The 14,753-nt window shown below is 42.6% G+C and overlaps 1 protein-coding gene across 12 annotated transcripts in view; it reads left to right on the top strand.

Moving 5' to 3' along the window:
* TENM4 (teneurin transmembrane protein 4) overlaps positions 1-14,753 on the top strand; it is a 1,673,798-nt gene that overhangs the window by 1,526,546 nt on the left and 132,499 nt on the right. For all 12 annotated transcript variants that reach the window (XM_071817725.1, XM_071817645.1, XM_071817681.1 and 9 more), the window contains one exon: positions 11,140-11,325. In XM_071817725.1, coding sequence (XP_071673826.1) covers positions 11,140-11,325 — 186 coding nt within the window. The remainder of the gene's footprint in view (positions 1-11,139; positions 11,326-14,753) is intronic.

Genomic DNA, 14,753 nt, shown 5'->3' with positions numbered 1-14,753 from the left:
CATCACTGCCCTGGGCAGCCTGTTCCAATGCCCGACAATCCTTTCCATGAAGAAATTTTTCCTGCTTATATGTAGTCGTGCTCTGCCTGTGATCTACCTTGCTGAGGCTGGATGAAGACTGTCCTCGTTTGGCTTACCTCGTTTGGCTCACCAAGGATAGTCGTAGGTCCCGTGTCATGGCTTCTCCACTTGCATTCAGTCATTTTCACACTGTTGGTGTTGAACAACTCCTGCGACTGTGAGCTTACATTCTGACCAAGCTCATCATGATTGCTGCAAAGGTTTTTATTGGATGTTTTCAGCTTCATCACATTTCGTTGCAATTTGGAACGGCTGAGTTAAATAATAGGGGAAATAGTCAGTAAAGCAGAATAACAAAAAATAAGCAGGGAAAAATAACGTAAGACCAGTGATTGTCACGTAGTGGATCAGTGTCTACTGAAGACCAGAAATCCATGATTTAATAAGCTGTTTGAAGTGGATGTGCTGGATTTAGTAAAACCTCTCTGCCCCCTTCCAAGTCGTGAGGTTATTCGTGCTCTAAAAACTATAAATGCAATTTGCAGTAATGAGCACCTTTCTAATGACCTCGACAGATGAAAGTTTGAAAGGGCTTTGGAGGGAGCTTTGCCTCTGCTCCGTCAATGTGGTCCTTCTAGACTAGTGGTGAGGCATATGGACCCCACAGCAGACACAAAGCTTTTGGAAAAGATTAATAACAATAACATTTAGTAGTTCCTCTGTCAAATGTTGTCTGAAGAAGAAGGAAACCATGTTGGGTCTGTTTGTATAGCACCCCTGAGCTCTGAATAGGGAAATCCCAAGCAAATGTAGTTTGTGATTGCTTCAGCATGCACATTTGTAAATGCTCTGTTGAATTTATTATAGACAAACCCAAACTGCACAGAATTGGAAAAGAAATTAGCTCTTTTTAATGACTATAAGCATGAGCAAAAGACTTTTTTACTGTCATATTATCTCCTCCTTATGGACGCAGAGAGGAAATTAAAATTAATCCAGAGAAGAATCCTTGTTAGGAACTTCATTTAATACATCGGGAATTGTTTCTTCTCTGGGAGGCTTTAACTCACTTCCCAGAAACCATAGAGATCCAATTAAGCATCAAAGAGAAAAACATAATCCTGCACTTTGGGATATTTATTTTTATTCAACAAATCTCAGCTCCAAGACTGAAGTCCATCAATACCTGGCATTTCATGTCCTGCTATTCAACTGCAAGACACAGTTTAAAAGAAAGTTCAGAATAATAAATAAAGAGACGATTGACACGAGTACAAAAGTAAATCACAGCTATAGAGGAGATGCTTTAGACACAATGTGATGGTCAGTCCCTAGCATTTAAGGCAAGGATGAAAGCAGGATATAAATATTGAAGAAACTAGAGGCAGATAAAAGGCAGCAGACCCGTTTCATGGAATTTCATCTCACAGAGTTATAGTTTTTCAGACGGGAGCTGGAAAAACTTTATGTAAATATGAAGCAAGCTGAAATTGTACTTAGAAGTGAGATCTTTTCTGACATCCCAGCTGTACCACTGTACATTGTGCAGCTACACAGATTGTGAACCAGTAGCACAGCAATTGCTAATTTCTATTTTCTATTTCTAGCAAGAACTCCCAAGAGTCCCCATGTGTTAGGTGCTGTGTGTTTGCAGAGTAAGAGGCTCAGTCTCAGAGGACAGACATACATCAGCTGAAGTATTTGACTATATCAAACTCATTTGTTACTCATTTTAGAGATGGAAGGTGGGTTCCACAGAATCACAGAATGTCAGAGACTGGAAGGGACCTGGAAAGCTCACCCAGCTGAGGTTCCACAGGAAGGTGTCCAGGCGGGTTTGAATGTCTGCAGAGAAGGAGACTCCACAACCTCCTTGGGCAGCCTGGGCCAGGCTCTGCCACCCTCACTGAGAAGAACTTTCTTCTCAAATTTAAGTGGAACCTTTTGTGTTCCAGTTTGAACCCATTACCCCTTGTCCTATCACTGGTTGTCACCAAGAAGAGCCTGGCTCCATCCTCCTGACACTCACCCTTTATATATCTGTAACCATGAATGAGGTGACCCCTCAGTCTCCTCTTCTCCAGCTCCAGAGCCCCAGCTCCCTCAGCCTTTCCTCACACAGGAGATGCTCCACTCCCTTCAGCATCTTTGTTGCCCTGCGCTGGACTCTCTCCAGCAGTTCCCTGTCCTTCTGGAACTGAGGGGCCACAGCTGGACACAATGTTCCAGGTGTGGTCTCCCCAGGGCAGAGTAGAGGGGCAGGAGAACCTCTCTGACCTACTGACCACCCCTTCTAACCCACCCCAGTTACCATTGGCCTTCCTGGCCACAAGGGCCCAGTGCTGGCTCATGGTCACCCTGCTGTCCCCAGGACCCCCAGGTCCCTTTCCCCTACACTGCTCTCTAATAGGTCGTTCCCCAACTTATACTGGAACCTGGGGTTATTCCTACCCAGATGCAAGACGCTATGCTTGCCCTTGTTACATTTCATTAAATTTTTCCCTGCCCAACTGTCCAGCCTGTCCAGGTCTCGCTGGATGGTGGCACAGCCAGGGCAATTATAGGACAGATCTCCTGGATCTGCTCAGCAGCAGGTGAGAGGCTACTCTATAGACTCTTTATCTCCATGTTAGGCAACTCAGAACCACCTCGATTCCTGATTTGAATCCCCAGAGAGAGACGAGACCTAGAAGAGGATTTGCAGAAACCTTTCAGTTAAACACAAAGCTGCTTGTGCATTCAAAGAACAAAATACCAGGAGGGAAATGGGGGAGAGGGCTGAAGTGGGGTTAACCTTTGTGTCTAGATGAGAGCCAGAGATGAGTGTTTCTTTTATCAGGAATTTCCACCAATCCTTCTTCTAGAGATCGACAGCTAAGCCAGCTCAACTTGCTTAGAGTACAAACTCTCTCCTCTTCTTCATGCATATTTTACATGTCCTTTGTGTGTCTCGGGGCTTCAGGTTCAGCAGGTGAAAACTCAGGTGTCCTGAGTCACATTTCAAAACCACGGCTGCAGGTCAGTGATCTTCCTGATGGATTCATTTTCAGTGGCTGGAGAGCATCCTTTAATCTTGATTTCCTCATCCATAGAAAGGAGAGAAATAACTGTTGCCTTCGAGATATATTCAGTTGGCTGAACTATGGCGAATGCATTGAGATCCTTGAGTGCAGTGGACAGTTGTCTCAGTAAGTTTAATTACCCTCATAAAAGCAAACAGGTTTTATATTTATTGACATAAATAATAATTATTATTTCTAGATTGGTAATATTTATGTAATGGATGTATGTTTTTAAAATAGATAAACATGTTTTATGTAAAGGCATGAGATTATGTAGACCTTGCTTTTAGGATATGATCTCTGAAGGAGAATAACACGTAACCTTAAATCACTGAGAGTGACATAAGTTGTACAACTATCCAGTGACTACTGAAATGGGATGGTTTTCAGAGGGTTTAAAGGACAGAAAATTCAGACCTCTCCCTTCAGGTTTTGCCTTGGTCCATAGTTTGAATCTTTCCTTATAACATTTGTAAAAAAGGACAATTTTAAAAGCTAATGAGCTTTATGTCTTCTTCAGTTCCAGCAGAGAAGTTCATATGGCACTACAGAGTTATCAAATCACATAAATGAGATTCTCGTAACACCGCAAAAGGCATTTCATTACAAGGAGTATATTTAGCTCTTCACTGCTATCTAAATCACACCAATCATGCTTTTTCCATCCGAATCCATATATTAGATGCTTTTCCCAGATATTCCCGATAACTTGCCTTCCGAAGCAAATGCAGGTTGTGAAAATGAAGCTCATCTCTTCACCAAACACAGCCTTTTAGGCTCTGTGCGCTGCCTCTCTCCCGTGCCGCTCCTCTGGAAATGGCCTCAGAGGACCCAACTTGTAACTGGAAAATCCCAGTTAAGACAGATTTTTAATTATTAAATTTTCTATTAATACGTTCAAGGTCAGTGGAACTGCCCCAGTTTTCAGGAAGATTTGAGCAATTTCACCTGATTTTATATTTTAGCGCTAAATCCATGTTTATTAAAGGATTTAGCAGACAGACCAGAAGCAGCTAAATCTCTGATTCTGCATCACATGAATGCTAAAGAAGAATTTTCATCTGCATTGCTCTTCTCTAAGCTGGAAAGGTTTAAACTGTTGTCAAGCCAATTTTAGGATTTTGGGGGGATAGGGGTAAACATGTAAAAATGGATTTATGAAAAAATGGATAATGAAGAACAAATTGACATCATTATCCCTTTTCCAACCTAATTCTTTAATGTAATGTGAAGATAATATGAAAATCTGCATTATGACTGGCAAGATCATGGGGCAGATCCTCCTGGAAATTGTACTAAGGCACATGGAAAATAAGGAGGTAATTGGTGACAGCCAACGTGACTTCACTAAGGGCAAATCATGCCTGAAAAATTTGGTGACCTTCTACAGTGGGGTTGCAGATTTGGTGGATAGGGAAGAGCAACTTGATGTCACCTACCTAGGCTTGTGCAAAACATTTGGTGCTGTCTAACATAACATTCTTGTTTCTAATTGGAGAGGCATGGATTTGATGGATGGACAGAATCACAGAATCCCAGAATGTCAGGGATTGGAAGGGACCTGTAAAGCTCATCCAGTGCAATCCCCCCATGGAGCAGGAACACCCAGCTGAGGTTCCACAGGAAGGTGTCCAGGCGGGTTTGAATGTCTGCAGAGAAGGAGACTCCACAACCTCCCTGGGCAGCCTGGGCCAGGCTCTGCCACCCTCACTGAGAAGAAGTTTCTTCTCAAATTTAAGTGGAACTTTTTGTGTTCCACTTTGAACCCATTGCTTCTTGTCCTGTCATTGGTTGTCACCGAGAAGAGCCTGGCTCCATCCTCCTGACACCCACCCTTTCTATATCTGTAAACATTAATGAGGTCACCCCTCAGTCTCCTCTTCTCCAAGCTAAAGAGCCCCAGCTCCCTCAGCCTTTCCTCACACGGGAGATGCTCCACTCCCTTCAGCATCTTTGTTGCCCTGCGCTGGACTCTCTCCAGCAGTTCCCTGTCCTTCTGGAACTGAGGGGCCACAATTGGACACAATATTCCAGGTGTGGTCTCCCCAGGGCAGAGTAGAGGGGCAGGAGAACCTCTCTGACCTACTGACCATCACCCCTTCTAATCCACCCCAGTGCCCTTCAGTGCTTAAAAGGGGCTGATAAGAAAGATGTGGACTGACTCCTTAGCAGGGCCTGTTGTGACAGGACAAGGGGTGATGGTTTTAAAGTGAAAAGGGGGAGTTTTAGATGAGATACAAGGAAAAAATTCTTCCCCATGAGGGTGGTGAGGTGCTGGAACAGGCTGCCAGCTTGGATGGAACTTTGAGCAACCTGGTTTATTAGAAGGTGTCCTTGCTCATGGCAAGGAGGGTTGGACTAGATGAACTTAAAGGTCCCTTCCAACCCAAATCATTCTACAATTCCACTTCTGTATTACAAGTCACCATGTCTGTTATATCAATTAAAAAAGCCCATGAACAAAGCATTATACTGGTGGCTAGTGTTTGATAAGTTTCTTTTCCCACTTTTCTTCTGAAATATCAAAGGCAACAGAGCAGCCTTTTTATTCTTCAGGGGACAGATTTGGGTCAATTTTCAGCAGGATACGAAAAAAAAAAAAAGAAAGAGAAAAGAATCAGGTACAAGGTTTTTATTTGTATGAGTAATTGCTTTAGCATTCTTACTTCTGAAGTGCTGCTAATGGACTGTGACCTCATTACACCTGGCACAGTGCAAACGCAGAACAAAAAGGATAATCTTGGCCTCAGATAGCTGAGATACTTTAGCATTAAGTGAAGAACTACAGAGACATGCTGGTGGAGGCAGAATAAAATGGCAACGCAATTTTGGTCAATGCAATATGCAGAAGTTGAGGCACATCAGCGGCCACTGTCAAGACTTTGGGTAGGTTTCAAGGTGGATTAGGATTTTTAAGAGAGCCTGGAGGAATTCTGAGGTAACCTTTACAGATTAGGGGGAAATCTTTCCCCCAATCATGAGTGGATAATGAGATAAAAAATATAATGTTTAAAAAGTATCCAGCAAGCAGTCAAGTCTGGCCTCATGGGATGGTTCCTGGTGAGGGCGAGCAGCAATGGAATAGAGCAGGTTCTGCAACTGAAGATGGATCATTTATTTTTTATTATTTGCATGAAAAGTAATCAGAATCCTTTTGGAATGGAAAGGCATTATGCTTTTCTAAGGCTAATGTCTATGATGCACCTGAGATCTCTGGGTAGACCACCCAAAACTCAACAGGGCTTTGAGCACAGTCTGCTCCATGAGTTCCTCATGAAAGAAGTTCCAGGTGAATCGTCCTCGGGAGCTACATTTCCTCTTTGACCCATAGAGAGCAATAAGGTCCAGTTCTTCATGTAAGAGCTGAGGTGGAATCCAGGCGATGGAAGACATCAATCCTTAGACAGCAACGTGGCAAAAAACCCAGATGGTAGAATAGAAATGAACTTGATTACTTAGACAAAACCCCGGATCCATGCATCATTTGCCGTCTATCAGCGCCCGCTGCAAGCGTTGGGGAGCAAAAGACATAATTACTCAAAGTCCAGGTATTTCCCACAGAGGTGCGTGGGCTGGTTGTGCCTTTTGAGGACAGAAAACCTCATATTTGCACTTAGACCTGGACACCCCGTTTTCTCAGAAAATCCCCTTCCTTCAAGGAACTACAGGCAACTTTGAGAGCTGCACGGCAAGACACGTAAAACACTCTAGGAAAGGATAAGGAACGGCTAAGCTGTTCATACAAACAGCACAAGAGATTAAAGATGAAAGGAAATATTTAGTCACCTTTTGGGAACAGCTGGTGTGAAAATATTTAACGGGCAGGTCTTTTATGCACCAGCACAGCGTTCTAACTAAGCTTAAATAGGCAGGAGCAATATAGTACAGCTGGCCAGAGTGTGAATACCATAATGGGAGAACTAAAAGCTTTCCTTCTCATTTGCTCACGCAGCTCAGATGGTAGCTAATCATGTGCTCTAATTTTAACAACTGAATTGGGAAATGTACCAAAAAAAAATGCAGCTTGTGATAAGAACAGGGGTGGCAAATTCTGTCTCTGGGACTGAATGACGAAGAAACAATTCACCCGCCCTTTTCTGTAAATCAGCCTTAGCCGTCTTGAGCTGCCTGATAAGACCCATATTTAAGTGGAAATTTAATCTGAAATCCATTTTGATCATTTCTTTGAGTGCCACCAGAAAAGTAAAAGCTACTGTGTCTATTTAATCACCCATTAGAAACCTGTGAGTGTTTAACAGCGCCGTGTTAGAAAGGGCCAGGGCGTACGGCGGGATGTGTGTTGTAAAGCTATTTAAATTGTATGGTTCCCATCTATCTTTAAGCTGGCAGCTAAATGGAAGCTTCAGATTTGAGAGTTCCTGGCTTCTGGTTCCCTGTCAGAAATAATTAAACTACATTTTAGGGAGACTGTCATAAGGAGTTTGCTTCACCAGTGTTTTTCACAGCTGAGGGTCTTTATCGCAGCTCTTGGGGCCTGCGAACACAAACCACCTTATATATCCATTATATATGAATTATACATTCGTAACCTACAGCCTGCACCTCTGGTGGGTGGTGGTACAAGTGGGGTCTCAGCTGGATGGGGAATGAAACCCAAAATGTTCCCCGTGTTCTGGGTTAGCCTGAGATCGGTTTGGTTCAGATCCTGCAGTGCGCGTACAGAACTGTTCCCTGGCAGCGTGTTGTCTGGGAAGTGTTTCAGTCGAAATGCAAATGTCCCGGTGGGTTTTCCATCCCTTTTCATAGAAATGACTCCACAGAGATTTTGCCTTTCAGAAAGTGCTTTCTTTTTTCCCCTCTCTCTTCACCATTTTTGAATGTCACTCCATTATCCTGGTTCCACACCTTTAAAGACTTCTGACTATCACTCAAAACAGCTTCCTTTTGTCCCTGTGCTTTTTCCTGCACCACCAACCAGTAGATATCTGACTTACTGTCATTTCCCTGACTTATCGACAGGACACAAGACCAGGTGTCAGGACATCTTGGAGGTCCTGTCCCTCTCACAGTGTTCACACATACCTGTAGATCCACCACTTCTTTATGCGTTGATTACTTTATCTGCAAAAACAGAAGTAATGTCTTAACATCAAAAAATAACCACACGTAGTCAGACTCATTTACATTCTCAAACCAAAGAGAAAATATTAAGTAAATAACAGCAAAGTCCTTAAGATGTTCACGTGGACTTTGGAGCCATAAGGAGCCAAGTCCTCCAAGATGCCAGTTTTCCCATCCAGTGCTGGAGATATTTGTGTCTTTGGAATTTCAGAGCTTCACAGTCAGCGGTGGAAATTATTCACAGTGCATGTTATTAGGCTTGGGAATAGTGGTGCTATCCCCAATTAGAGGTGGGACCCTGAATCTCAAAGTTGGGGAACAGAACTTAATGAAGATGTGAAGTAACCAAACTGGTGTTATCTGGATTGCTTGGTGAACTGGGAATGAGAAAAATTACATGTTATTTAGTATTCTGAGGTGCAAAGTTCAACACAGATGAATAAAGAATGTAAAGCAATAAGCAGAGCAGCCCTATGGTGAAAGGCTGCTGGAGGCACCAAAGGCCACGACGGGACTTTTCCAGTTTGGGTTTAAATATAATACCCGCAGTCTCACACTTTGCACTTTTTCAATGTGCCTCTTCTCAGCTTGCTGGAATTTTAGTACCATAAATCTAACTTTTTGGTTTTTATCTGCTGTTTCCCCCAGACTTTATAGATCAGGTCAGCCAAGGAAAGACTTTTTTATACTTTTTCTTTTACTGCAGCTTTATAGCTCCATTACCTAACTTGCAGCCCTGTGTGTTCACATACCATCCTGACCAGCCCACGCTCCATTCCAGTGCTGTCTGGCAATTGGGGAAAGGTGTAGAAAACGCACACGTCTGGGCTCTAACCCTTTAGCAAGTCGATAATTACCCATCCCTTATGTTCATAATGGGCACTGCGGTAGGATTTTACCTCCCTCGCATCTAGGAGCTGTGAAAATCTGTGTCTCGATGCCAGATGCAGCGTAAAAACTTCTGATAGCAACTCAAGAGTCCTTCCTCAGCCATGTGTTAAGTGATAGTGTAACTTCTACTGACTTCCAATAAAGTTTACATTAGATTCTGTGGCATTTAGGGAGCAAGTGGTGTGTGCACGAGGTGCCCAAAGTTTGATTCTAAATGGGACAGACAAGTTCCTGAGTGTCTTAAGCATATTTGTAGTCCAAAGTTCTCTCATTAGAGATTTAAATCTGTAAGACTAAAAGTTGGAGAGGGTTTGGAGACATCTGAGACGCTACAGCGATAGGAGTTCAACTGGAAACTGTTCCACCACCCTGAGCTGTATAGTAAGCTCGAGCCAGATGGAAAATGAGGTATTTTCTAGACTTGGGAAGCATTATTATTATTAATATTGTAGTTATCACTGCCTAAAGAACTCTCTGATCTTTGGAGACAAAGTGTAAGGGGCTGAAGACCTTCCAGCTCTCTCCAATGGAGTTGAAGTGGATGTTCCAGCCCCGAATCAGGAGTGTGTCAAACGTCCCTGAAGAGCCTAAGCTTCCTCTTACTGGTGGTATTAAGTAGCAAAAGACTAAAGCCCAGTTAAGTAAGGCTGAATTTCAGTCAGGTGTGATGTTAATGCGGGTTGAGTGGGTTTGAATATTTTATGTGCAGCCGGTGGCCCGAAGTAAATGTCTTGTATAATATCAGTCCCATCAGAAGCCTCGAGGCCTGAATCCTGCCCTTAAAATGGTCAGAGGCACAAAGAGGGGGCACTGGGGATGGGCTGCTGCCTGAGATACCCATTCTGGGGTACAAATTTGGGGGAACGGGGAGAAAACGTGCTATAAAATGGCTCAGTCAAGCAGAGGACTTGAGTCCCAGACATTTGGGAACGTTCGATCAAATTTAGGTGCACCAAGGCAGGAAGGGAAGGGGGGAAAACCTGAAATACAGCCCAAATTGCTGCTGCTCTGATGGCTGAGAGTGCGGTTGTGGTTTATGGGAGATCGAAAGGGAACAGTGAGGTGATGAACCTGCAGAAGAAGAAATAGATTAATTTCATTTCAACTGTAGAATATTTGTTTTATTTTTATCTTGAAATCAGTCCCATATAGTGATGGTGGTTAAAGGCACTTTAACACCTGACTCGTGGGTACCTGTTCTCTACAAAGTCTCAGTTTTTCCAGACAAATATAATACAGATGAAAACATGAAATCTCCCAAATTCATGCCAAGGGCATGCCAGATTTTAGCCAAAATCTCACTGCTGGGCTAAAATATTCTATATATCTGTGTCATCATTCCTACTGGGGCTCATGGAGGGTGGGAAGGCAGCGCCTCTGAAAAGCCAATGTCCTTTAGGCCTTCTCTTTTTTGGAGGTAAGTACCGAAGTGCCCAGCCTTGATTCCATGTTTCCATTAATTCCAATGAGATTTGGCAACAAGCACCATCCTGTAAACTCCAAAAAGAGCCTGGTGGTACCTCTGAATGCCGATTTTTAGTGGGGTGGTAGGAGAACAGAGACAGAGCAGATGCACAGACTCAGTAGGAATAGAAATATTTTATATTAATTTTTAAATAAAAAAGTTTCAATGAATTCCATCCCCAAAACCATGGGTTAACAAGCTATAAGCAGGCTTCGCCAGCGCTTAACTTTAGCATCAGTAGTTTATCAGCACATTATTTCCTCGCTTAGCCAGATTTTAATTAAACGTGACTTTTGTTCTGTTTATTGGAAGAGCCTTCCCCTTCGGATTTGCTGTTCACAAAAGCTCAAGGAGTGCCAGAGAATTAGGAAGCAAATAGGAGGCTCAATCACAGCAGACCCCCGCAATCCGTGTCCGTCTCTTTTATTTTGTAATATACTTATTAGATTCTTATTGTCAGGAAGGATTAGCCTTATGAGCTCCAGGAATTCCTTTCATTGCCCCGTAAGGAGAGGTAGTGAAGTGTGGCTGTTTTTCTTAACAATAACACCCTGGATTTTTTCTCTCTCCCTTCTCTACACCCACGTCCCCTCCTCTCTGTCCTCTCCTCTCCCACAGAGATTTGTGCAGCCGACTGCGGAGGACACGGCGTCTGCGTCGGGGGCACCTGCCGCTGCGAGGAGGGATGGATGGGCACGGCCTGTGATCAGCGAGCGTGTCACCCGCGCTGCAACGAGCACGGGACGTGCCGGGACGGCAAGTGTGAATGCAGCCCGGGCTGGAACGGAGAGCACTGCACCATTGGTAGGGAGAAAGAAAAACTGGCTACTTTTCCAAGAGTAACTGATGATCAGGGGAGGAGGAAAGGCGCATGCTTAACTGAATATGTGTGACTTAGTGTAGCATGAGCACCTTTGTTCTTGGATTTCGAGTTCTGACGTCATACATTTTCATGTGGGAGCAAGACAAAATGTCCTTTCATTTGTTGATGACATGGCTATACATATTTTTTATTATCAGACGTGAAGTGCACCTATGCGGTGTTTGATCTTATAGAGACAAGCTGTCTAAATGCTTTTAAAAACATCCTACTTTGCCTCTCTCGAAAGGTCTTTCTGTGGCCTCCAAGACTTCTCTCTGTTCACATCGACAGCATTTTCAAAAACATGCATCTGACTGAAAGTTTTCTTTCCTTTTATTTGCTCCATTATTTGCACGGGCACTTTGCTTGCCAATATAACAGAAAAAACCACAGTCATGTTACTTCTGGCTGATATTTTACACCATCTTGCTTATCCCTTGTCTGCTCTGCTGCATTTCTATCCATTTCACTTCCCTCTCTCTCTGGTTCATATTCCTCAAGCACCTGGCACTTACATTTAGCTCTCGGTGTCATATCATTATTGTTACTAATAGGATGCCACCACTATGCTGAAATCATGCAAAGATGTGAAGTTCCCATGTCAAGCAGTTTGCAGCATCATTAATGAACTGGCTTGGCTTTACCTTCCTCCTTCATCTCACTCAACTCCTTGGTGCATTTTCCCTTCTTCCTTTTCTTCTGACTGTTCAACCACTTTAGTCCCCATTCCGTAGTCCTGCTATAAATCAGTGGTATTAAAACTCCCCAGTTGCCATTAATTATACATTAACAGAAAACTGAATTAGTGAATCCAGTTCTGCTCTCAATAGTACCTGAAAAAATTCAGGTGGCTTTAGAAGAGTTATTCCAGAGTGAGAATTCTCCTCCAGACTTTTTATTTTAATCAGCTTCCTTTAAATATAAGAAAATTTAACCCTTTGTTGCTTTCATTGTGCTGTGATACATATATTAATAAATTACACTACATCAAAGTTAACCCCTAGCAATATCTAGGCAAATGTCAGCGTAGTTATCTGTGTGGAATATTAACTTAGTTATATGTAGACATCACTTTTTCTTGCTTGAACACCAGGTAAATTTGCCCACACAAAGACAGATGGGAAATGAAGCCTGATCACAATATATTAACTCCAACACTAGGGTGATGTTACAAAACATATCTGTGGCTCATTTCTACTTATCACTTATTAATATTTATGCTAATGCCACCCTACCAAATTATGGTCTCCACATGCATCCTCTAATGAAAAATATCTAGCTCTTAAAACTTCCTCTGTCTCATTAGATATTACATTCTACTTTCTTTTCTATGTACCTAGCAGATTTCATTTCTTTTCATGAGGAAGAGATTAAAAAAAAAAACCCTTTCTTAAATGATGTTAAACTGAAGAGAGAGCAGTCCTGTGTTAATTGGAATCCTGTGTTTCTGTAATATTGTTTTATAGCCTCGTGTTCAAGCACTTCCCTTTGGAAAGCAACACAGATTCATGAAAGAGTGTAAAAATAAAGAAACAATTTTCAGCCAGAAGGCCCCAAATCCAGGGGAAAATTTTATATGAAAATCATTTATACACCAAAAAAAAAATAAATAAATCCTTATTCATACCCTCAGTGCCATTTTATTAGTTCTGCTGCAAAACCAAAATGCCACTAGTTCGCTGTGTGATATTTCTCCACACAGCTGATATGCCCAGACTGTTTTCCAACAACAAGGTTTTATCTCTCCTGGTAATTAAGTTTACCCCATTATTTGTAGTATTCCTCACTCTAAGTATAAAGAGCTCCTGTTATCAGAGAGCAGGCTGGCACCGCAATGCAGTCAGCAGTGAGATTTGACTGGTGCACACCATCGTTTTGGGTGGTGCTACCCTCCTGTTGCAGTAAGAATCATTCTTTAATACATAGAGTGCTGGAGCAATCCTATTTCTTTTCACTTCCCACCCACCCCCCCACCCCAGCTTCATCTTCTTGCATGGTGATTTAGCAACAAATTTGTACATAGTCTCATGCCTCCGAAGCTATAAACCGTATTTCCTACAGAATATTTTGTTGATAAATGTGTAGAATGTAAAGGAGATTTGGCAAAGTCATAAATATCCAAGAAAATTGAATAGCTTTAGAGGGAGTAATAAGCTAGTTATATTGGCACAGATGAAAGGACATTGACTTGGAATTACATTAAGTATGTGGAAAGCATTCCCCTTGTCCTTGTGTGATTTCCCTGCATGGCAACTTGTTCTGTTGACAGTAATTCCATATCTGTCCGTGTCATGGCCCGGTTTGCTTTAGCACCAACAAGCATAAAACCCCATCGCTGCAGTGACGCTTTAACAACATCGCCGTGTGTGCAGGTAACAGGGTAGAAATGGATGATACGAGCAAAGGACACTTGATCCATTTCCCGTTGAGCACGTTCGAGCGTAAGAAACCCTTTTGTTTTGTAGGTCGTAGGAGGCTCTTTCTTACGGTGTTCAAGGGAACTCTGATCCCAGTGGATTAATTTTGTTTGCTCATACAAAGGGTCGTGTTACCGAATATACCGGCTTGATTGCTCACATTCAGAGATTTCATTAGAGGAACCCCAGTTAATTCCCAACCAGGAAATTGAGGCAGAAGCTTATATTCATCACCCTAATACAGCAAACTTAGTGCATCCAGGAAAAGAGTAGAACAGAAAGTTGATTATACAACTGCAGGAATCCTGAAACTCAGCAGAATGGTTCAATTGGTTTACTCTAATTTCTTAAAGGAAAAAAATGACTACGACCACAATGCAAGACTCCTATGATGTGCTCTCCAGCATATTCCAAATTTGACCCCAGTTAGAAATGTTTTAAGAATTCAACTTTCTTCTGTTCTGCCCTAAACCACATCCAGTGAGCATGCTGAGGTTTGGGAGCGTTGAATTTAATGGTGGAATAATCCCTCTCACTGTGGGCTCTGAAAGGCCAAATTACAACTTATCTCTATGGTAGGTTACTCTATGGGATTTATTCACAGAAAATGTCCTGGGTTTAATAAACCACTTCCAGAAATTTCCCAGGCTTCAAATTTAATACGGTTGATGTCACCTGGATAGTGCCCCAGGTGCTGTGCATCCAGCCCAGAGATGCAAAAAGGAGATTTCACTCTTCCTATGTGGGCCTTGCACTGAGATTAATTGTATCTGATATGTGAATCTGTATGATGTTTTACTAGCAGCAAACCTTAATCCTTCCATTCATATTAGGGTTATTTAGAAAAATAATGGCAGAGGGGGCTTCCCGGTGTGGTAGAGTTGGGATGTTCGTCACCATTGAACAGCCTGGACACAAGACCAAAGCCATCCCTAGAAGTTCAGTTGCTGCAC

This window comes from Patagioenas fasciata, chromosome 1, assembly GCF_037038585.1.
Source record: "Patagioenas fasciata isolate bPatFas1 chromosome 1, bPatFas1.hap1, whole genome shotgun sequence".
In the NCBI taxonomy this organism is placed as follows: Eukaryota; Metazoa; Chordata; class Aves; order Columbiformes; family Columbidae; genus Patagioenas; species Patagioenas fasciata.
This window is presented reverse-complemented; position numbering and strand designations above follow the sequence as displayed.